The sequence below is a fragment of the Pygocentrus nattereri genome, chromosome 3, assembly GCF_015220715.1.
Source record: "Pygocentrus nattereri isolate fPygNat1 chromosome 3, fPygNat1.pri, whole genome shotgun sequence".
Taxonomy (NCBI): domain Eukaryota; kingdom Metazoa; phylum Chordata; class Actinopteri; order Characiformes; family Serrasalmidae; genus Pygocentrus; species Pygocentrus nattereri.
This window is the reverse complement of record NC_051213.1, coordinates 29,062,611-29,085,475: the sequence shown is the minus strand read 5'-3', so window position 1 is coordinate 29,085,475 and position 22,865 is coordinate 29,062,611. Positions and strand designations below refer to the sequence as shown.

The following is a 22,865-nucleotide window of genomic DNA, read 5'->3' as shown; positions in this document are numbered from 1 at the left end:
TGAACTAATCCACTGCAGTATGCATGGTGTATGACTTGTAATATGCAACACATTCATAGAATACATTACAAAAGTATTGCAGTACTGATTAGATGTTCATAATTAGAATAAAAATCTCAGCTTTTGTGTCAGATGCACCACTTTTATTACAAATATAGTGAAATTAAAACACCACAGAGCTGGACTAAGAAAAGGCCATATTGGAGACCTCTATATTTTGTTGGTAAAATGGTTATTCAAAACAGCACATTTCAAACTGTTACATTAGCAGTAAATCACAAAATATATCTATCAAAAGTGAAACAAAAAAAACAAACAAAAAATAAAAAAAACACAACAAAAACAACTCAAGTTTCAAAGCACATTACTACTAAATGTATTAACCCCAAAAAGAAATGAAGACTTTTAAAGGAATATTCCAGCATCTTTCAATCTAGTCACTATCTGCTAAATATGTAGCATATCACTGCTTTCCAGGGACGACAACATATTTATCTGTATTTAAAAGAAAAGGACTGAAAACCTGTTGACTTGAAACACATTTAATAAAACCCAACGGGCAGTTGCTGTGTTTCGTCACTACCCGTTTATGCAAAGCACATTTTTACAGAATACGTTCATGAATTCTTCAAAGCCATTTGTAAATTAAGCTGTAAATATGTATAATCCATCTTTTAGACATGTGACTAGTTTTCCGAAGGGAAGATCCTGTGGTAATAGTTTACCAACATAGTGGTAAACTAACACTGCTGTGTGCCGACTGTGGCTTTTACAAGAAGTGAAATTTGAGTCGGTGGGTTTTCTGTACAGTAAAATAAGTCAACATTATTATCCCTGGTAATTGATAACATATCTGTTAAATAGAGATTAGAATGAAAAATGCTGGAACATTTCTTCAATACAGTACAGCATAAAAGCCCCAGTCACAAGCTTCTGCACCCTGCTGACTGCATGAATGGTGGCTTTCAATCAGCACCAACACTTACTATTACATATTGTTGATATAATTATAGCTGATCCTGGGTCAGCTGTACACTGCTTTGAAGATATACAGCTCCTGAATGTGGCTTTAAAAACAATATTTTTGTAAAAATGCAGTTCTTTATACAACCTGCAGGGGAACAACATCCAGAGCTCCACAAGCGAAGTAAGAATCCAGGTGGAGGATCTACAGGTTTTCTTTCAATAATAAGATCCTCTTTGCACCTCTGGACAAAAGCTCTTAAAATTACACAAAATGATGTAAATATTTTATGGAAAGAGTAAGTGTGTGTAAGTCTTAAGCAAACTCTGGCTGACCACAATTAAACAACAAGAGTAACTGCCTAATAGAAATCTCTTTAGTGGCCATCTAAATAAGGGTAAGAGGCATCTTTCACTTTTTGGAATGTTTTTCTTACAGATTTAAGACTGTAAGACAAAGAGCACAGTACTGGTCAACTTAAGATAATTAAAAAGCATTTATATTTTTTCAAGGGCAAATGCGAAACATTTATTCTAGCCAATGTTTGGCTTTGTCAAGTCTTGCAGAATGAGAACCGAAAGCCTGTTTTGTTGCTCAGTGATGAGCTGCCAGTCTGCAGCTGAAGGAGATTCAGATATACAATATACAGTCCCACTTAAAGTGCTCCCATTTTTCACAAGCATTTATTTCCTAGCTTGGATCAGAAGAGCTGCTGATTCAAGTTTTTCTTTGACATTGTGTAAGATTTTGAAGGCACTGTGCAATTTTGTTTTTTAATTTCTAAAACACTGTTTTGCCCATCTCCCACTCTTTTTCACATTTTCATTTTCTTTGCTGTTCCCATTTTTAACTAAACTTTTTAAGTCTCATAGGTAAACCCTCCCATCCCATAATCCCTTACTGTGCTGTTCCCTCTCCCTCTCTTTCTCTGAGGTGTGGGTCCCTCAACCCCTGTCATCCTCTACAGCAGAGTACAGCGCTTCTTCGGTTTGGTCTCTGGAGGCTCCAGTGCTGCCAGTATGGCCTCGTCAAACACATTCTTCAGTCCTCTCTGAGAGAGAGCATGAGTGACAGAGAGAAAAAAAAGAAATGCAAAGTTAAATATCGCAAGCACCTCTTACCAACAAAAAATATTCAAACCATAATCAGGTGTTAAGTGTGGTAATAAATGAAGTTTCACTGGGAATTGGGTGACCCCAAACATCCCTTCATAACCACAGTTTTAATCACTACCAGATGTTAGGAAAACACCGCCTGCTTTAGCCCCTTGCAAAATCCATTTTCCTCCTACCAGATTACATTACTGATAAATGTATCAACGGGACTGCATCCATTTCCATATTTGCACAGAGGCAACAAGTTCTGAGAAGACATGCACAATTATTGGCTGAATCCTGTTCCAGTGAATATGAATAGGAAAAGAAATATTCAGAACTCATCATTTCTTTTCTACTTGTTCCATGCAAGTAATTTGATGGTGACATACTTCTGCCAGCACTAACTGACAGTCAGTTTTCTGAAATAGGTTGACTCAGCTAATGTAAGTCATTAGCCACGTTTACATGCAGCCTTATAATCCCTTACTAATCCGACTAATAGCTCAATCGGAATAGAACACGTCCATGTAAACACCTCAATCGGAATAGACTAATCCGATTGAGGCCATTCGGAATACAATTTCTATCCGATTGAACGAGGTGGGTAAACCTCTAAATAATCCGTTAAATAGAAGAATAATATCCGTGTAAACGCCTGAATCCGATTACAGTCCAGTCGGATCGTGTAAGTATATTCTGCGCATGCGCGGCGCGTCATAGCGAAAGGTTCATACCGTTCAACATGGCGGAGCAGAAGCTGATTCTGCAGAGGAGACGAGGTTCATACTCTGAGCTTTAAAAGACGGCGGCGGGACGGACGGCCAGCGTATGTGTCTCAGAGCACGACGTGTTCCTCTATAAGTGCATGTGAAGGCCGTTTTTCTGAGTCTGACATCAGTTTAAAGCCATTAAAGACACAAGCGCGCCGACTGGACCTCACGTGATGTTCGCTGTCATGGTAACGTTTACTCTCAGGGCTGCTCCACGCATGCGCGTCATTTTGCATCGGCTCACTTTTTGCGAGCAGGATTTTCATCAGACTGTTGAGCAGAGTGAGAATAAACACCTCAGTCTGAGTCTGTAATCTGATTGCATTCAATCGGATTGGCAAAAATCTTTGCATGTAAACACAGCCAGTGTCCACTAGTTAACACAAAACACAAGTTCTCTTCTCATCCTTTAAGTTTCATACATAATTCATATTTTAGATTCTTTAACTCATGAAGCAGGAAAATCCATCAAAAATCTGCAAAGACCGAGTTACATCAAAGGTACCTGCTTACAAGGCTTACTAACTAACAGAAGTGGATGGCAGCAAAGCCATTTTTTAAACGCTTAACCATGAACAGTTAGTCCAGGCAACTAATCGTTTTCTTTTTGCAAGAATAAAGTCTAAAGTGTAAATATTTTTGTAAGGTAAAACAAATGAAATAAATAAAAAAAATTTAAATAGAAGCTAATAAAGGCTATTTTTATTTAACATAAAATTTATCATTTTGCTTTGCAGTGACGCTGCCACTTTATATTTCCACTTTTTGGCACCCTCTGAACAGATGAGACCATTTTAAACTTGAAATGGGGAGACAGATACACAGTTCTCTGTTAATTGTTTGTTAAACATGAACTGAGTAGTGAAGTGATAACATGGTTTGTTGCTTGTGGTTCTAAAATTAAAAACCTCCACAAATGTGTGAAATTATTCATTTTCTGACATGATATGAGGTGCCTTCAGATAAGCCATTTAAGTAAATACATCAGACTGGATAAATTGCAACACAGGACTGTTACAGATTCTGTGCTGGTCCATGTTCATGTACATCAATGAAATAGGATTTTTATTTTGTGCAACATATTCTTGAATTAAAGAACACTATAAAAACAACAATGCACTACACTGCAAGAAGCCAATGACTTAGGCCAGTGCCTTCTAAGAGGATGTACACCAAATGGCCAATGTGCATGTGGACACCCCTCCTTATTATTGAGTTCAAATGTTTCAGACACACTCATGGCAAACAGGTGTATAAAAATCAAGCACATAGCCATGCAATCTCCACAGACAAACAGTAGCAATAGAATGGGTCATACTGAAGAAGTCAGTTACTTTAAATATGGCACATAGGACCTTTGCCACATATCATTTTGTGAAATCTCTGCATTGTTAGATCTTCCATGGTCAACTGTAAGCCCAGCTACGAAGCAGCAGACCACGGAATTTCACAAAGTGGGGCGCTCAAGTGCTGAAGTGTGCAGCACGTAAAAATCACAAGTTTCTGATGGATTCTGGAGCAGTCTAAACGTGTTCTTTGGAGGGATGCATCGTGCATGAATGCTCTGGCATTCTGATGGATGAATCTAGGTTTAGCGCATACCAGGAGAACGCTACCTACCAAAATGCACAGTGGCAATTGAAAACTTCAGTGGAGGGATAAACAGCCCCAGACTATTTTCAGGGTTTGTACTTCCAGTGAAGGGTAATGTTAACGCTATAACATTAAAACTCATTTTAGACATTTTGACACTTTTGGCCACAATTTGGAGAATGCCATTTCTTGTTCCAGCATAACTGCACCCCTATGCACAAAGCGACAATAAAGAGGTTTGATGAATTTGGTGGGGAAGAACTCCAGTGGCCTGCACAGACCCCTGACCTCAACCCCACTGAACACCTTTGGGATGAACCTGAAAACTGATTGTGAGCCAGGCTCTCTCATCTCACATCAGACCTCACAAATGCTCTTTTGACTGACTGGGCACAAATTCCTACATACATGTTCCAACATCTTGTGGAAAGCCTTCTGAGACAAGTAAAGGCTGTTATAGTTGCACAGCAGTGTCAAACTCCACATTATTGCCCACTGTTTTGGAATAGGATGTAAGGTGTCCGCACGTTTGGTCATGTGTCAAATAAAAGGGTTGGTTTTGGTTAGAACTCGCAGTGTGACACAGAAATGAGTGATGAGATATCTGTGTCGTGCTTAAAGTACAGCCTTTACCTGGGTGAGAGCAGAGCACTCCACATATTTGACAGCTCTGAGGTCTCTGGCCAGCTTGTCGCCGCTCTCGAGCGAAATAGGACGCTGTTTGTTCTTGGCTAGTTTCTCCACTGTATTACTGTCATCTCTCAGATCCACCTGGGTGCCCACCAGCAGGAATGGAGTACGAGGACAGTGATGGGAAATCTCTGGCACCCACTGGGGGGGAAAAAACAGGGAAACCTTGATCAACTCTCATTAACTTACTTTCAAAGAGCACGGCTGCAGCTAATGATTATTAGTATAGTCAATTAATTTACTATCATTTATCCATTATCAATTAATTGAACCACTAGGAGCACCAAGGTTTCCTCTCACTCTGCCTCGTCACAGCGCTACCATCAGTCAAAGTTCTGTTTGTGCAACACATCCTTTTACTTCTTTCATGGTGCAACAAAATAACAAGCCACATCAGCCCCAGTGCTTCCTGCAGTGTCTGCAAGAGCTGTGTCTGCAGGATTATGTGCATGATGCATTACAAGAACATTACAGAGCACTAAAGCATGCTTTTCTTTTATTAATAAAAAAATATATATCATTGAGAACTAATTAACTTTGTCAGCCCTAAGCAACAAGCTTGGATTAGCTGAGTAATGAAGGCACTTTAGAAAAAAAAATTAGCTGATAAGAAAATCAAACCATAAAAAAGGAAAGCACAGTCATGGTCATGGTCTTTTTGGCATTAGTAGGCCTAATAAGTTAATGTTGCTCACTTTATTCATGTTCAGTTACAGCTAGTATTTAGTTTGGTCCATTGTTGTCTGCTCTAGTGACACACATTCTTTTGTACTTTTGTCAACTGCAATTGATGTTTAAAGATTTTGGTGTCTCTGTTTATGCTGCAACACTGATGAGAAGCGGGAAATACCACAGCACTATATTTGTGGTACAGATTCAAATGTTTCCTGTTCACACAGGAAGTCTGGTGTCTGGAATTGAGCTACAGTGTAGAGAAACCCAGAAAAAGAGTGTTGGGACATTTTGGTCAAGAAAAAAATCTTTTCAAAGTTGTCAAACTTACAAGACACACAGTGCTGTGAGAAAGTATTTCCCCTTCCTAATTTACTTCATTTTTGAAAGTTTCAGATCATTTGATATTAGACAAAGATAATTCAAGTAAACACAAAACACTGTTTTTAAATGATGATTTCTGGCCCTTTGTGATGTGAAACAAAGTCACTGAAATCCACCAGTCTGGAAAGGGTTACAAAGCCATTTCTAACGCTCTGGGACCACAGCGAGAGCCATTATCCACAAATGGGGAAAACTTGGAGCAAGTGAACCTTCCTTGGAGTGGCTGGCTTACGAAAACTTTCACTAAAAGCGCATCAATGATTAATCCAGGAGGTCACAAAAAGAACATAAAAGCTTTTCGCACATTTACCAAAAAACAACTGGATGACCCCCAAGACTTATCGGATAATATTCTGTGGGCTGATGAGTCAAAGGTGAAACTTTTTCTTTAGGAAGACATGGGTCTCATTACATCTGGTGTAAAGCTAACACCACATTTCACCATAACAACATAATGCCAACAGTCAAACATGGCAAGGGTAGTGTAATGGTCTGAGGCTGCTTTATTTCTGTAGGACCTGGACGACTTGTTATAACTGATGGAACCATGAATTCTGCCCTCTATCAAAAAAACCTGAAGGAGAATGCACTTCCATCAGTTTTTGACCTAAACTTTAAGCAATTGTGTTATGCAGTAGGGCACTGATCTGAAGCACACAAGACAGTCCACCTATGAAAGGTTTTGGAGTGGCTGAGTTCTAACTTAAATCTGTTGTAGTAAGACCTTAAAACGGGAAGTTCATGCTCAAAAATCCTCTAATAGCTGAATTAATACAATTCTGCAAAGAGGAGTGGGCCAAAAAGTCATCCAAAGCAATGTAAAAGATCCATTGCAAGTTATCACAAATGTCCCACTGCAGTTGTTACTGCCAGGAGTGGAACAACCAGTTATTAGGTTTAGGAGGCAATTACTTTTGTTCGTGGGTGATAAAGGTTTTATTAAATACCTTTATCTTCAATAAATGCAATGATCAATTAAAAGTAGTATTTTGTTTTTACCCATTTTGTCTTTGGGGTATTCTGAAATGTTTACATGTGGCAAATTAGCAAAGATAGAATAAATAAAGTGGCAAATGATTTTTCACAGCACTGTATTTAATACAAAAAAAATAGTGAATGCATTTAAGTATTTAAATCTATTTACGTTTCAATTTGTGCCCACAACCAGATATTCAACGGTCCATTTTGGGGCAGAGGGGTGATGGGAGGATAGTGGGGGCATACAGTGTGACTACATTTAATAGACTTTATATGACTTTCATTATTTTATATCCAGTTAAATGTGATATTTTTCCCCACGGGGAGATGATGTACACACATATTGTTTATACACGTTATCAGATACTGACTGTATGACCAAGCTACTGCTTGGACATATCAATAGTAAACTATTAAAATGTGAGGTCTTTGTGAAGGCCTTCATTAAATTAATATAAACGTGTTTTACACGGTGGCTGACAAAACCCTATACATAGTACAGTTAAAATGTGCTGTGAACTTAAATTATTTCCTGGCTTTATCAACATTATTACACCTGAATTTCATAAATGCACTGCAAATACAGAAAACACATGCAACTTCAGAAATGCTGCAAAGCCAGTCACAACACAACAGAAATATTTCTGGAAGACTCTGGAATTTTTGTGATGGTAAATCACTGACGGAGGTTGATAAGACAACAGAGACTCATGTTACAGTAAGTTCACAGTAAGCTTGGCTGGCTAGTTAGCTGTACTACAGTAGTTTGCATTACTAGCTTAACTTTTACAGTTACACTCTCCAACTAATTCTGATCAACATACAGTGATATTAGTTATCTGTTCAAATGAAAGTTAACTTACTATTACTGGTGAAAATTTATGCTGCACAAAATTTTCAAACATCTCTGGACACCTAAAATAAAAACTGAAATACAAGAACATCTGGGCACCTTACTCTACACTAATTTGAGTCGAATTTCAATGAGAAATAATGGGTTTCAGATTCTGCAGACATCCATAATTTCCTTCAATCAACCTTTTAGTTATTAACTGCAATTCAATATTTTAGAAGGTCAGTTACACAATTACAAAACACTCAAACCTTTGAGCAGTACATATGTTATTCACTCTAAACTTTTGCCCCACTTCGGTGAACCAGGTAAAACAGGTGATGCTGGACAGCTGCACTGAAATAAACATGAGATTTTTGTCTAAAATAGTATCAATTGAATTACCAAAGATGAAAGGGCCAAACCCAGACCGACTTTACCAACAGCCCCTGCAGCTACAGTGGCATTTTTGCCAGCATATGGAAAGAAAAAGGACAAAAAGTACATGGGGAAAGAACTAACCTTCTCTTTGACGTTTTCGAAAGAGGAGGGCGAGACAACAGAGAAGCAGACAAGGAAAACATCTGTCTGAGGGTAGCTGAGTGGCCGCAGTCTGTCATAATCTTCCTGACCTTAAAGAGACACGCAGAAAACTGCTTATATTTACAGCCTTAGAGTTCATCACCAGAGAGGCAGAAAGCACTGCACAAAAACTCTGTGTTACATGAGCTGACTTACCTGCTGTGTCGAAAAGACCCAGTGTGTAGGGTTCACCTCCAATCATAACAGTGACTGCATAATTATCAAACACCTGACAAACAAAAAGAAACAAATAAATATTGGATTTTCACATTATTTTAAAGGCAGTCATCCAGTTCAGGACTTTTCTGAATAACCCTAAATAACCAAAGAGTGCCTGAATGTTAAGAACTATTTATATATATATATATATATATATTTTAAAAAAACTTGTACTAAGAGTATTGTTATGAATGTAAATCTCATGCTTCAGCTCAAAAACTACTCTACCTAGAACTTCTAAGTTGTAAAAATACTTCAAACCTGATCACTACTCTCACTCTCAGTGTTGTGCGTCAAATACACAGATTATATGGACTAAACTTATGAAGCAGTGATGGCTGAAATCACAACAAACCTGCATCATCATAAGGCACTTTTTAAGTAGCTATATATAAACTTACTCATTCTGTGCAGGCCTATACTGAAAAAAAAAATCATGCATAATTATTATACAGTCATGGCCAAAAGTGTTGGCACCCCTGAAATTTTCCAGAAAATGAATTATTTCTCCCAGAAAATTATTGCACTTACACGTTGTTATACACATGTTTATTTCCTTTGTGTGTATTGGAACAACACACAAAACAGAGGAAAAAAAGCCAAAACTGATATAATTTCACGCAAAACTCCAAAAATGGGCCGGACAAAATTATTGGCACCCTCAGCTTAACATTTGGTTGCACACCCTTTGGAAAAAATAACTGAAATCAATCTCTTCCTATAACCATCAACAAGCTTCTTACACCTCTCAACTGGAATTTTGAACCACTCTTCTTTTGCAAACTGCTCCAGGTCTCTCATATTTGAAGGGTGCCTTCTCCCAAAAGCAATTTTAAGATCTCTCCACAGGTGTTAAATAGGATTTTGATCCGGATTCATTGCTGGCTACTTCAGAACTCTCCAATGCTTCGTTTCCATCCATTTCTAGGTGCTTTCTGAAGTATGTTTGGGGTCATTGTCCTGCTACAAGACCCATGACCTAGGACGCAAACCCAGCTTTATGACACTGGGCCCTACAATGCAACCCAAAATCCTTTGGTAATCTTCAGATTTCATGATGCCTTGCACACAATCAAGGCAGCAAATTAACCCCAAAACATCTTTGAACCTCCACCATATTTGACTGCAGGTACTGTGTGCCTGTATTTTTAGGCTTCACTCCCTTTTTCGGTAAAGAGTAAATGATTTCCCAGAAGGATTTTGGCTTACTCATGTACATTTTGGCAAACTGCAGTCTAGCTTTTTTATGCCTCTGTATCAGCAGTGGGGTCCTCCTGGGTCTCCTGCCATAGCGTTTCATTTCATTCAAAGTCTACCGATAGTTCGCGGTGACACTGATGCACCCTGAGCCTGCAGGACAGCTTGAATTCTTTGGAACTTAATTGGGGCTGCTTATCCACCATCCAGACTATCCTGCGTTGCAACCTTTCTTCAATTTTTTCTTTCGTCCACGTCCAGGGAGATTAGCTACAGTGCCATGGGTTGTAAACTTCTTGATTATGTTGTGCACCGTGGACAAGGGAACATCAAGATCTCTGGAGGTGGACTTGTAACCTTGAGATTGTTGATACTTTTCCACAATTTTGGTTCTCAAGTCCTCAGACAGTTCTCGTTTCTTTCTGTTCTCCATGCTTAGTGTGGCACACACAGACACACAACGCAAAGATTGAGTCAACTTCTCTCCTTTTTATCTGGTTTCAGGTGTGATTTTTATATTGCCTACACCTGTTACCTGCCACAGGTCAGTTTAAACGAGCATCACATGCTTGAAACAAAGCCCACACTTTTTTTTTTTACCCACAATTTTGAAAAGGTGCCAATAATTTTGTCCAGCCCATTTTTGGAGTTTTGTGTGAATTTATGTCAAATTTGCCTTTTTCCTCTGCTTTTTTGTGTTGTTCCAATACACACAATGGAAATAAACATTTGTAATTGCAAAAATTTTCTGGGAAAAACAAATTTCGGGGTGCCAACACTTTCAGCCATGACTGTATATACACACACATTATATAGAGAGAGCGAGAGCGAGAGAGAGATACTGTATGTCCTTGTTCAGCCTTACAATGCACAAAAATGTCCTTGCAGTTATGAGCTAACAGCTTTTTATAAGAAGCCATTGGTATTTCATCAATTAATAGTTAGACTTATGTTTACACAGCAAGAAAGTCTGTCCTTGTGGCATATCCAGTCACAGGCACACTATTATAATAACAACTCAATGTTTCCATTATTGCATTAGATATCAAACACCTCTATCAAACATTGCATTATATCCACATCGTACAGCCCTGTTTTACTGAGCCATTATAAATTCATCATGATGCATTTTATGACCCGATATAGTAAATATTATTTTGAATATTAAATAAGACAGAGCACGAATAAGAGCCTCTCAAAGCCTTTCAGCTCGTCTCTTACCGTGGGAACATATTCTGAAGGAAATTTGTTGGTCGTGTAGGAGATGAGGAGGCAGGTTTTCCCAACAGCTCCATCCCCAACCACCACACATTTTATTGTCTGCATCTACAGGGGCAGGAGGAAAGAAAAAAAGCATTTTCTTCATCCATAACTTTCTACTTCGCCAATCATTTTTAACTAATTATCTAATAATAATTTGTTACTCGGCCCAAACATTCAGCCAGACTGTCCACAGGTCTGACAAGTCACAGCAAAACACAGTGGAAAAATTTGATGATGTACAGGTTCAGTGACCACAACCTAGTCACTGAAACTGGCTGCTGCAGACAGATTTCCTGCCTGGACACAACACTTAGTGTGTCTAAGCATACTGTAAATAAAAATTTGTCATTTACATGAAAATGCTCACGTATATAAATCAAAATCACTGATTGAGTGCTGAAAGAGAAAAACTGGCCATTCAGGCAGAGATTTAGCTTCTAGCCAAAGTCTAAGGTCAATCTAAATGACAAACAGTAAGAAAAGACAACTTACAACTGATAATATTTTTGTTGTTGACTGTTGCAAATACCTTACTTCCTATAATTCTGTTTCTATTTTTGTTTCCACTTCTTTCCCCTACTTATGTATACACGATTGCTTTAGTGATAATGAACCTTATAACATTTATGTGAACAGAACACAGAGAAAAAAGAAGTAGAGATGAAGACTGACAGAAAGAAACAGAAAGAGAAACAGGAAGACAAAGAAAAGCAGAAACATAAGGAGAAAGAAAAAGAGAAAAAGGTAGAAAGACAGGAGAGACTGTGAGAGAAAGAGAAGAGTGAAATAGAGAGGGGGCAGGCAGATGGAGAGGGAGACAGGGGGAGGGAAGGAAAGAGAGATATTGAGAAAAAACAAAGAAGACGTGAAAAGGGGAAGAGAAACAAAAAAAAAAGAGTGAGCAAGAGAGAGATGCACAGTGAGAAACAAAGAGAGAAAAGCAAAAAGAACAAAAAGAGTGAGAGAGATGGAGAGAGAAACAGAATAATGATAAAAAGACAAAGAATGAGAGTGCGTGAATGAAAGATGAAGAGAGACAGAAAAAAAGTAACAGAGAGAGAGAGAGAAACAGAAACAGAGCGGCAGGATGGGATAAGGCAAATCAGAGGAGAGAAAGAGAGAGAGGTGGGGGGCTGGTGGTGGCGGCGCGCCTTTACACTCCTTCAATGAATCAGTTTCACTCCTTCTTCAGCAGCAGTCACTTCCTCCCAAAGTAAAGGCCCCACCGGGACAGTTCAATCGGGTCAGGTCTGAGTAACTCCTCAAACAGGTCCAGTTTACTGAGCTCAGAGTTGTGGATATGGAGTGATGGACCACCACCACCACCACCTTCATCATCCTCACTAGTCTCTCTGCTGTACTGTTTACACCACAACCTTCAGTTTTCACACCAACTCTGAAGTGTCTGCGGTGTGTCAATAACTTTTTTCAAAACAGAGATGATTGTAAATGGCACAAGACAAACGAAAACTCCCCCTAAAATGAATAAATATATATTTTAAAGTTCTTTTAAACTGATCAAACCAACTCATAGTTGGGCACAAGACGTTGGCTAACGTTAGCCAGCGCTGAATGAGCCACTAAAGCAAAACTACAAAATAATGAAAGCCCACAATCAGCGACAGTGCAAAAAAAACTCATATGAATCTAAAGTTACTGACATAAATAACAATTTATAAACACATATATCAAAAGTAAAACACTCACTGCTCCTCTGCGCTACTAGGCGTTGGTTACGTCCGGATTCGGCTTCAGTTTCGCGCCCATCCAGCAGGGGGCGCTGTGAGCACATTGCACATCACTGCAGATAAAAAAAAAAGGCCACCCTAGCAAAATAAATTGGACAAAATACATAAAATACCTGAGATTTAAATCGATTCAACTTAATATAAAACAATGAGAGGGAATATTATAACCCTGTAAATCTCAGAAAATTGCAGCGATATGAGGTGAACTAGGAAGAGAGTCATACTATAATGGGCTGCTTTTCATAATAAAAGTCTTCTAAAAAAAAAAACAGTAGAAATACCTGCGCTCAGCAACTCTGAGAAATTGAGATATTTACTCTGGATGTTGCATGATCAATTCTTTTTTTGTTAAGAATGTTAAAACATTTCTATTAGGAGTGAAAATGAGCAGTGACATTTAAAATAAGAATCTCCTGACAACAGTGTTGACCAGTATAGTCTGTGTGATCAGTTGCTAAAATTTAAATACAAAAATTACATCTATAAATTATGTCATAGTGTGTAAATATATGTATGTATTTTATAGTAAGGGGAATGTAGCATTTGCTATTCTGTTTATGTTGTGTTATAAATCGTTGCCAGTGCTGGATGTAAATGTACTGCGGGACTTTTCATTGTGCGCTCGCAGCTGGTTTCGGGTGTCTGATTCACAGCCTGCTGTTCTGCTCTGCGGCCTTCTGTTTTTGTGTTTTGGAGTTTTATTCTCGATTCCTCGGCGTTGTTATTCCGCCTTACTCGGCTTTATGTTGTAAAATGTGTCCTCTGTAGGCGTGTCTTAGTGCTCATACTGCGTGGATAAATGTAAGTTAATAGCTGCTGATAGCCAGGCTGCAGACGTCGTAGTTTGACGTGCTTGTGCGTCTTTGTCGTTTTTAAAATCACACTTGGGAACAAAGCTAGTTAGCTAGGTGAACTAGCCAGGTCCGTCTCGCCAGAGCGCTGTAGGAAATCTGCTCTGCTAAGCGAGGCACGGCCGAGCTAAGCTAACTGCTGTGGGCTGACGCTTATAATGCAGGTGATGCCAACCTTGTAGCTGTTTGTTAGCAATAGCGTTAGCTTTAGCGAACTAGCCAGCTCCGTGTTCAGCCAGAGTCGCGCTAAATGTTCAGACCTACTGACCCAGCTCACTTCAACGCTCTCTGCCTCTTCATCCGCAACTGTAGAGGCTTTATCAAAGACTGAGAAGGCGTGACAGGGATATCTAGTAAACGTTTCGATTACTCATACTGTTTGTATCGATCAGAGCTCATTTGTGTGATCAAACTGCAATGACCCAGTTGCTGTTCTGTTACTGTGCGACTTAAATGCAAGACGCAGCTTCTTGATTACATTAAGTCGCTATTTCATGAACTGTTGCTCCAAACTGACGTCGTTGCGCTGAATTTTTTGTTTTTGCTTTACTTACTCGGGTTACATTAAACTGTTACTTTGTTGCATCAAACACACACTTAAGTACTACGATTTGCACTAAATATTTGCATTAAATACGTAGTTGCATTAGAAATATTAATTAGTTACGTAAAAAAACCTATCAGTTAACTTAAGTATCTATTTATTTTAGTTAAATAATTGCGCAAATTCAAAAGCAACGCAATGTTCCGCTATTTGGATGATGTTGATGACAGTCCATATATGATGTGAGTATAGCTTTCAGCTCTTTCTTATTCTCAGTCATAATTTTTGTAAGAAAAGTTGTTGCATCTCTGTTAACCTGAGTCATAAAGGGAGTTTGGTGGCTTTGTCTTCTCAGGGATCCATTTGCAGCACACAGACACCAGATGAGGAGCTTGTTTGGCCCCTTTGGCTTTGAGCCTTTTCCCCTTAACCCTCAGATCCAGTCTCCAAGAACACACCTGCAGGTAGGCATACTTGTCAGAAAACTGTCTGTTTGTTTCGGCCTGAGACGGAGAATACAGGCAATGTTTTACACTCTTTGGTGTTTAGAAAATGCAAGGCTTTTTATTTATATATATAGTTTTATATTTTATGTATATGTTGTAGTCAAACTCAATTGCACACACATGTAAAGTGCTTTATGTGTGTAATCTGTACAGATTGTTACACAACAGTGGTTTGAAGCAGAGGTGGACAGTATGCCAACAATATAATATTGTGATACTTGAAAGCAAAAAATGATCCAAAGAAATTGATGTTCATTCAGTATCTTGTTGTGATGGCATTAATATTGCTCAGTCTGAGTTTAAACTTTTCATGTGCGAAAGAATGGCAACCATTAGCTACGCTGTACTCTTCACGCCACTTAAATGAAATGGATGTATTTCTTGGACCATGTAGGTCTTTAATCATTTAGAGAAGACCTGACTTTCCCTCTCTCTGTTTTCTCTTTTTGTAGCCACAGGCTGGAGCCTTGACTCCCTTCGGCATGATGGGAATGGTATGCTCATGTTATTTTTCTTTCATTTTAACTGTACCAGTTAAGTATCCACAAATCTGTTTTTCAGTCAAAGTGAAAAGCATATACTCTGAGTTTGGAGGTGTAGGGGTTTGATGAGTGCTGCTCCTGTGTTGCAGGGCGGGGGCTTCATGGACATGTTTGGGATGATGAGTGAGATGATGGAGAACATGGTGAGTGTTGCCACAGCTCATTAGTGATCAGTGAAGCAGATGCACCATGAAATCCCAGAGGCCAAGGAAAGCTTATTTTCTACTCTTTAACATGCACTAAAATTGTATAAATGTTCCCAAAACACCAATCAGCTGTGTGGAGGTACTAGACATTTTATGCATGAAAGAGTTTTGAATGGCTTATTGTCTGGTTGTGCTGTGGATTTCTCAAACTGGTGGGATGACTGAGAGTTGGACTGTATCCCATTTACTACTAGTCCAGTCTTTCTCTCTTAACTGTATGTGTACTCTCACTCTTCACTTCATTAGAAACTCCAACTTTGAGGTCCACATACCTTGTAGGTCCACTATATAGGTGTACAATTAGTGACTGTTGCCCGTCTGTTGCATATTTTGTCAGTCATCCTCTAATCTACTGAGCATTGGACAGTTTCTGACCACAGGACCACCATGATATTATTTGGGTGGTGGGTCACAGAGTGTGTTTACATGCGCTTAATAATCTGGTAACTGCAAAAAAACCCTGATTTTATCAGTAATTCATTCAGCGCATTTACATGCACTGGGGTAATCAGATAATGGGACAACTCTGCATCTGCATGAGTAGGGCAGTAATCAGCTCTCTGCTTAGCAACCAACCCTTAAACTCACAGAATAAGATGTGATGTAAATGTAAAGTAAAGCTCAAGCTTCATGCAGTGGTTTTTATTAGTCACTGTACTGTAAAATATGAATATATACATAATCTAGAAGATAAATAATGTGTATATTCTTCATTTTATCAAACATGTAGTAGGTTTCGGTGTTGCTTCAAAAATGTTTTGTTGCACAGACTGAGAAAAACAAAAGAAATCGGAGTAAGTGTATACATTCGCTGAAAAATCTGATGACTGAGCTAAAATGTAGGTCTCTTAATGGATGTTTAGAAATGCAGCAAGGGCCTTAATCTAATCTGAATAATCTGAGTGTGCTGTTTTCATAACCACTTGAGTAATCAAATAATTGCCAAAGTCTGAAAATGATTGTGTTATTGATGTCCCTGTAAACACACAGATACAGTGATGTTGCTGGAGTTTTTACACAAATCAGTGTTCCAGCTAGGTTGAGAGTGGACCACCACCCAAAAATACCTAACCAAGAGTGGCTTTGTGATCAGAAATGGAACATTGATGTAGGCCTCATCAAATTGTGCATCAACAGATTAAAGTTAGAGGCTCTAACTGAACACCCAGAGGTTGTCGCTACAAGGCAGGGGTTTCTAATAAAGTGGAGGGGAGCGCACACAGTTTTGTCTTTGCAATTTTTTTATAGATGGGCTGGTTAATCCCGTTGTCACTATTATCCTTAACTATGCTGTGTCTGTGTTCATATGCTTCCTTGTGCATGATTATGCATGTGCTTCTATCTGCCTGAGTTATTATGTGATGCTCTTGGCTCCACCAGGACAGGATGTCTGGTACTCCGAGCTGTCAGACCTACTCCTCCTCCACAGTTATCTCCTACTCCTCCACTGATTCTGGAGCACCCAAAGTCTTCCAGCAGACCAGTGAAGTGCGCACCGCTCCTGGAGGGGTGAGACACAACACCTACACACATGTGCATAAATAAACATTCAACATAAATAAAACTCCACTCCTGGAGATATGTGGCACAACAAGCATACTCACAAACACATACCCGAACATATACACATTCTTATACACATTCACCAGCCCTGGGATCTGTCTCACAAAGCACGTTCAACTTAGACAGGTTTTTTGACTAAATTTCTGCTTTACAAAACCTTGATTTCATGTTGTTTCACAGACATCACAAAGAAAGGACAAGCAATGCAAAATGCCCAGTGGGGTCCTCCTCCATCAGAAGGTTGACTCTGATTAGTTAGATGTCTGGCCTGATTCGTCAAAGACCTGTTTTGCCATGGAAGGCCTAGTGAAAAGTGATCCAACATTGTGAGGCAGAAATCCAAGGTTTTAGATTAAACTAAGCTTGAGGTTAGCTGGGTAAAGTCTGGTTTACACTAGGGCTGCTTGATTATGGTAACAATCATAATCACAGTTGTTTTGGTCAGTATCCAAAGATCACAATGAGGTTACAGTTATTTAACATGATGACTCACTAATGATGCATCATGCATTTTTTTATCCTTTAAAAATGGTTTTAACAGATTGATTTTCAGATGATTAAACAAAATGCTGTTTGTCTTGTGCTTCATTGCCTTTGTGTAGCATAACATCTTCTTTTCTTACTCTAATCTCATTTTCTATTTATATGCTATGCTGACATAAACAAGGTGGCAACATGGTGCTAAAATGAAAACTTTTGTGTAAATGAAAATTTTTTTGTAAAAATGCAGTATGCTACCAATAATGCTACCAATAGCTAAGAAACTGAAATTGTGGTCCTGTCAACATTTCTCGCTGCCCTCCTGCTCGTACTCATAGTTCTTGCCACTGCTGTCCATCCTCATGTAATTTCCTTATGAAAATTGTGAAAACTGTAAGAATCTCTGCCTCTAAGTAGCACGGCAGCTACATGCTAGCATCCAAACAAGCATTTGAATGTAAGTCTACATCATTTAAGGTAGAACAGGAAATAAGAAGCTTCAGCGTTTTCTAATCTCTATTCACTGTACAAATTACATTCAGCTAACCAGGACTTAAGCTCTAGTTTACTACAGATATACACTTGGATAAATAGTTTGTCTTGTTGTGTTTTATACGTCAGTTTATTCATTAGCTCACAGTAACCAGCCCAAAACGCTACTGGCCCAACAGGAACTCTTCCAACTCTACTGATTACCCACTCTGGTGTTGCTACCATGTGACAATCTTGTATGGTATTTGTTTCTCGTCTTACTCCATGAAACCAAGTGTGTGCAAACAGCTGAATTAGTTTTTTTCCTGTTGACCGAAAGCTCTTTTTCCATCATCTTGGCTCGGGCTGAAATAAACATGCCACAGCCTTGCTGAGAGTGAGTTTGGGCTTTTAGTAAGGGGCAAAAGCACACTGCTGTAAAGAACAGGGGTGCACTGGATAGGTAACGCAGGACAAAACATGAGCATCAGTGCGAAACGGAATGCAGCACAATAATTGTTTTATCTTTATGATCTTGCTTTCGTAGTTGTCGGAAGGCGGGATCAGAATTGAAAATTGATCATTGAAAATAAAATTTGGTTAAATGCCCACTCTGTGAAAATAGTCACAATAATGCTGTCACAAATCGTGAAAGAATTCTTTGATTATGAGTTAAAATTGGTGGGCATTGAACATTCATTGTAACATGCTCTGTGGCAGCTGGTTTACTGCCTCTACGACCAAAGATAACCAGAGATTTCTGGCAGTGTCAGAAATTTTAGTCCAAAATTTTGCAATATAACTACTACTACGACATGCATCTAAAAACAACCAATAAGGAGCATCATGAAATGACACGTACATGTAAGAGAGGGAGAGAAAGATGATAAATTAAGCTAAAAACTTTTCATATAAGTGGTACAGCCCTCAGCTCACATATAGAGTGATGTGCAGTGAAATAGTGAATCTAGCTACCACATAGCAGCCTACTGCAACTCAATTTGGAGAATGAGTATTCCATGTAGCCCTTTCCCCCAGTATTCCATGTGTTCCATGTAGCCCTTTTCCTCCAGTATTCCTTGTAGCCCCCCGCCACAAAGTATGATGCCACTGCTATTCCAAGGGTTTTATTTGCTTGTATGACTTCCTTTTTTTGGCAAAAGAAAGCATATGCAAAATGTCATCGTTGTCTTGTAATGTGAATCTACCACCAGAAAACCTTTATTGTACAATCTGATATGCAGCATAACTGAATTTGCACAGTCTGACACAGTTTAGCCAATTTTTTATTTACATCATCTCACACAAGATGGCATGCAGTAATCGCAGAGTGTATAGCAGGCTTAAGCCATAAATCCTGACCGGCCTCATCCTTCCTGGTGAATACACACAAAAACAAGATGCATTATGGACATACATACGCACACCTTTTAAAACAGTGCTTTTAAAGGTGATTCTGTCACACATGTACATCCTTTATGACTACTTGTACTGTGTGTAGATCAGGGAGACGCGTCAGTCTCTCCGTGACAGTGAGAGTGGTATGGAGCGGATGTCCATTGGCCACCACATCGGTGACAGAGCCCATGTGATAGAACGCTCCAGAAACCGCCGCACGGGAGATCGGGAGGACAGACAGGATTTCATCAACCTGGAGGAGAGTGAGTGCAAATGTAGCCTTTATTCCTTACAGCAGTGCAATGCTGCAGGTGCGTTATCACTGAGGCTTAACACGTTTCCTGGCCAGATCATATGTAAATATGCTTTGGATTCCATTTACACTTTTGCTGCTTCTACGATATGACTAGATAAGATCCTCTTTTACTTCTTCTAAAAAGCATATCACGTTTCCATTTTACATTTACATTTGTGACATTTAGCTGATGCTCTTATGCTGAGCGACTTACCGAAGTGTTTTGTTGTCCACTCAAATGAATTCTAGCTAGTACAGATAGGTTAGAATCTAAATATAATTGAGTTAAGACACTGCCAGAAACAGAAGTCAGCACTGATACCTAGAAAGAAATACACAAATACACAGAGTACAAAATTAAGACACTGCATAAAAGCAGTAAAGGACATTTCAGTATGTGCTTGAATAAACCATTTAAATGCTTCACAAAGAGAAGTATCTTCAGACAGCGTTTGAAGACAGCACGAATCTGCTGTTCGAACGGCCAGTTGTTTGTGATTTTACTTTTTCTTTTCCTGTTGCAGTATGAATTGACAAACTTTGCTTGGATGCATTTATCAGCCCAGAGTGCAAGAAAGTAATTTGTTTAGGGATAACGTGTCTCTGTCTCCCTCTCTCAGGTGACGCAGCTGCATTTGATGAGGAATGGAGGAGGGGGGTGGGACGGTATGCGCCTCCTAATATCCGTGGGCTGGATTATGGGCGGGACCGCAGGATGGGAGCAGGGCAGCTGGCTTTGACCGCACCCCCAAACTCCTCCTCCCCAGCACCCCGTCACGAGTCGCCCCGACACCCCCCTCGTCCTCGTTACGACTGGTGAGGCGTAATTTCTGCTTATGTATTTTAATTAATTTATTATTTTTAATTTATCTCTGTTTTATATATCATTCTATTTTTTTTGTCTAGTAGATAGAACAGTGTGTAGAAATTTACACCAAGCTAATATCTTTATGATTTATTCATAAATATAATTTATTTTTCTTTCTCAGACTGACCCTCTTTCTATTCTTGTATTCATTCAGTCATTAACTGAATGAACTGAGTTTGTTATATCAGCGCTGGTTAATTTATTGGTTCTGATTTACAGGTGAAGGAGCTGAGCAGTAGGACCATGATCTACCTGACGCTGTGAAGGAGTGTTTTGGAGAACTGAACTGGACTGGACTGATATCCTGTATGAGCCACACGTTGACCTGCATCCTGGCATGAAGTGTGTATGTGCAAGTTAAAAAAGCTTAACTGCTGCAGTGATGTACAGAATTGAAACTTTCATGTGTTAGCTTCATGCCAGGGCTCAATTCCCAAAGCATACACACCAGCCTTCAATATATATTACCTGTAAGCGTAGTATGCATCAGTGGTTCAACTCCTCAGTCCCCTGTGACATTCTACACACACAATCTTAAAGTGAATCGAAGTTCATTCCCATGCTTCCAACACTTAAATATTAAAATATGTAATAATACACTACAGCACACCCCACACACACACACACACATACACACACACGCGTGCACTCACAGTAAAGTTCCTAAATGTTTGTGTTGTTGACACCATGGTAATATGTGGGTTGAATTGTACAATGTTGACTAATTAACCTTATTAACAAATAATAAAATCTTGTTAGTTAAGTGTCTCATCTTTAATGTTTAAAAACTTGGTTAGCTGCTTTTATTAATGAAGTTGCACTATAACTTTTTTGTTAAAATGGAAACAAGTAGCATTACTAAGTCAGGAGAAAACATTCTAAAATATGGTGTTTGTGTGCTGCTGCAAATCGCCCTGTAAATCTGAAATAATTATTTCAAAATCAAAATTTGCAGAAGGTTTATTCACACCACGTTAAACATCTCTGTATATTAATGTTACACATGTAGCCTTAAAAAGAAGGTTCAGTGACAATAGTAGACAATTCATTTGCATCCTTAGAAGACGAGTTCTCTTTAAAAAAAATCTTTCAATGTGCTTGCAATAATCAGATTCATACGCTCGGAGAACAGGTCCCAAGCACAACTGACATTACAAAATGTTCTTCCTCATGTTGTGTGCAATTACACATTTCCACCAGGGAATGGTAGTTTTATCATTGCTCCTGTCTGTTGCAGTAGAAACACAGGCTGCATAGCGATGACTTATGAGCTGTTTATCACTTACAGAGAAGTAAGAATACTTATAATACTGCACTTGTTCATAGTGCTGCTTGCCTCAGTGACTCAGCTTTTCACCATTATTTCCCTCTCTCCCTTGCTCTCCCAGGTGTGTGTTTGATTGCTTGCTCTGGTTAATTGGTTGTTTACACTCCATAGAAGCTGATAGTGTAAAAACGCCCGTCTGCCAATTGCTCTGCCAAATCATGCATATTAATTTATGTAGAATCTGCTTGTTTGCCAATTATGGGGAAACACTGTGATTATGCTAATCACTGTTCTGAGCCTCTCTGAGTTATGGGATGATGATGCAGACCAGCAAGAATTTAGTAAGTGTAATGTTTTAGTGATTGGGGGAAAAAATGACAGGATTTGTTCTGTAGCTCTGCTGAAATACGGTAATAGGCTGTGATTCAGCAGCAGCTTTAAAGTACGTATGAGTGCATTTCTGAGTCTTGTCTGGCTCACACTTGTTAAGTCATTTATTAATTAAAAAAATTCCAGTGCGTCCATCCAAAAGCAGGTGCAAAATTAGAGGAGCAATCATCTAAACATCAAGAGCTCATCCAGTATTGTGCTATCAGGACGTTTTATTTAAGTCCCAGTGTAACTCAAACATGAATTTGATATTGGATTATGATTTAAGATTATTACCCTTTTCATAAAACCATTTTACATTTAAACAGCAATTAAAGTGCAAAAAAAGAGTCTACTGTTTTAAACTATTCAGCAACTTCATATTCATGTTTGTCTTCCCTTCGCAGCTTCAGAGCAGGTATTAATGTTTGGATCTATTTTTGATTTAAAAGTTAGATAGGCCCAAGTCAATAACACTGTATCCTTTCATCTTTCTCTCTATTCCTCTTTTCTCTC

The 22,865-nt window shown here is 38.9% G+C and overlaps 2 protein-coding genes across 2 annotated transcripts; one reads left to right on the top strand and one right to left on the bottom strand.

Moving 5' to 3' along the window:
* Positions 1-121: 121 nt before the first annotated feature.
* Positions 122-13,007, bottom strand: cdc42l (cell division cycle 42, like). The gene is made up of 6 exons (XM_017724454.2): positions 12,949-13,007; positions 11,200-11,304; positions 8,719-8,791; positions 8,503-8,612; positions 5,058-5,255; positions 122-2,015 (listed from the first exon to the last, which is right to left on the bottom strand). The coding sequence occupies exons 2-6, from the start codon at positions 11,302-11,304 to the stop codon at positions 1,926-1,928; spliced, it is 576 nt and encodes a 191-aa protein (XP_017579943.1). The 5' UTR covers positions 12,949-13,007; the 3' UTR covers positions 122-1,925.
* A 602-nt stretch (positions 13,008-13,609) lies between these two features.
* On the top strand, positions 13,610-21,476 carry mlf2 (myeloid leukemia factor 2). Its single transcript, XM_017724452.2, has 9 exons — positions 13,610-13,790; positions 14,551-14,626; positions 14,740-14,848; positions 15,343-15,384; positions 15,522-15,575; positions 17,019-17,147; positions 19,654-19,813; positions 20,466-20,661; positions 20,933-21,476. The coding sequence occupies exons 2-9, from the start codon at positions 14,583-14,585 to the stop codon at positions 20,934-20,936; spliced, it is 738 nt and encodes a 245-aa protein (XP_017579941.1). The 5' UTR covers positions 13,610-13,790; positions 14,551-14,582; the 3' UTR covers positions 20,937-21,476.
* The last annotated feature ends 1,389 nt before the right edge of the window (positions 21,477-22,865 follow it).

What these genes read in the sequence shown, in the direction of transcription:
- cdc42l (XM_017724454.2), bottom strand. Translation starts at nt 11,304, where the DNA reads ATGCAGACAATAAAATGTGTGGTGGTTGGGGATGGAGCTGTTGGGAAA. An exon ending in TCGAAAACGTCAAAGAGAAG is followed by an intron (nt 5,256 to 8,502) that starts GTTAGTTCTTTC and finishes TTTCCCCCCCAG; the next exon opens with TGGGTGCCAGAGATTTCCCA. An exon ending in AGTGCTCTGCTCTCACCCAG is followed by an intron (nt 2,016 to 5,057) that starts GTAAAGGCTGTA and finishes GCTCTCTCTCAG; the next exon opens with AGAGGACTGAAGAATGTGTT.
- mlf2 (XM_017724452.2), top strand. Translation starts at nt 14,583, where the DNA reads ATGTTCCGCTATTTGGATGATGTTGATGACAGTCCATATATGAT. An exon ending in TGCGCACCGCTCCTGGAGGG is followed by an intron (nt 17,148 to 19,653) that starts GTGAGACACAAC and finishes TACTGTGTGTAG; the next exon opens with ATCAGGGAGACGCGTCAGTC. An exon ending in TTTCATCAACCTGGAGGAGA is followed by an intron (nt 19,814 to 20,465) that starts GTGAGTGCAAAT and finishes TCCCTCTCTCAG; the next exon opens with GTGACGCAGCTGCATTTGAT.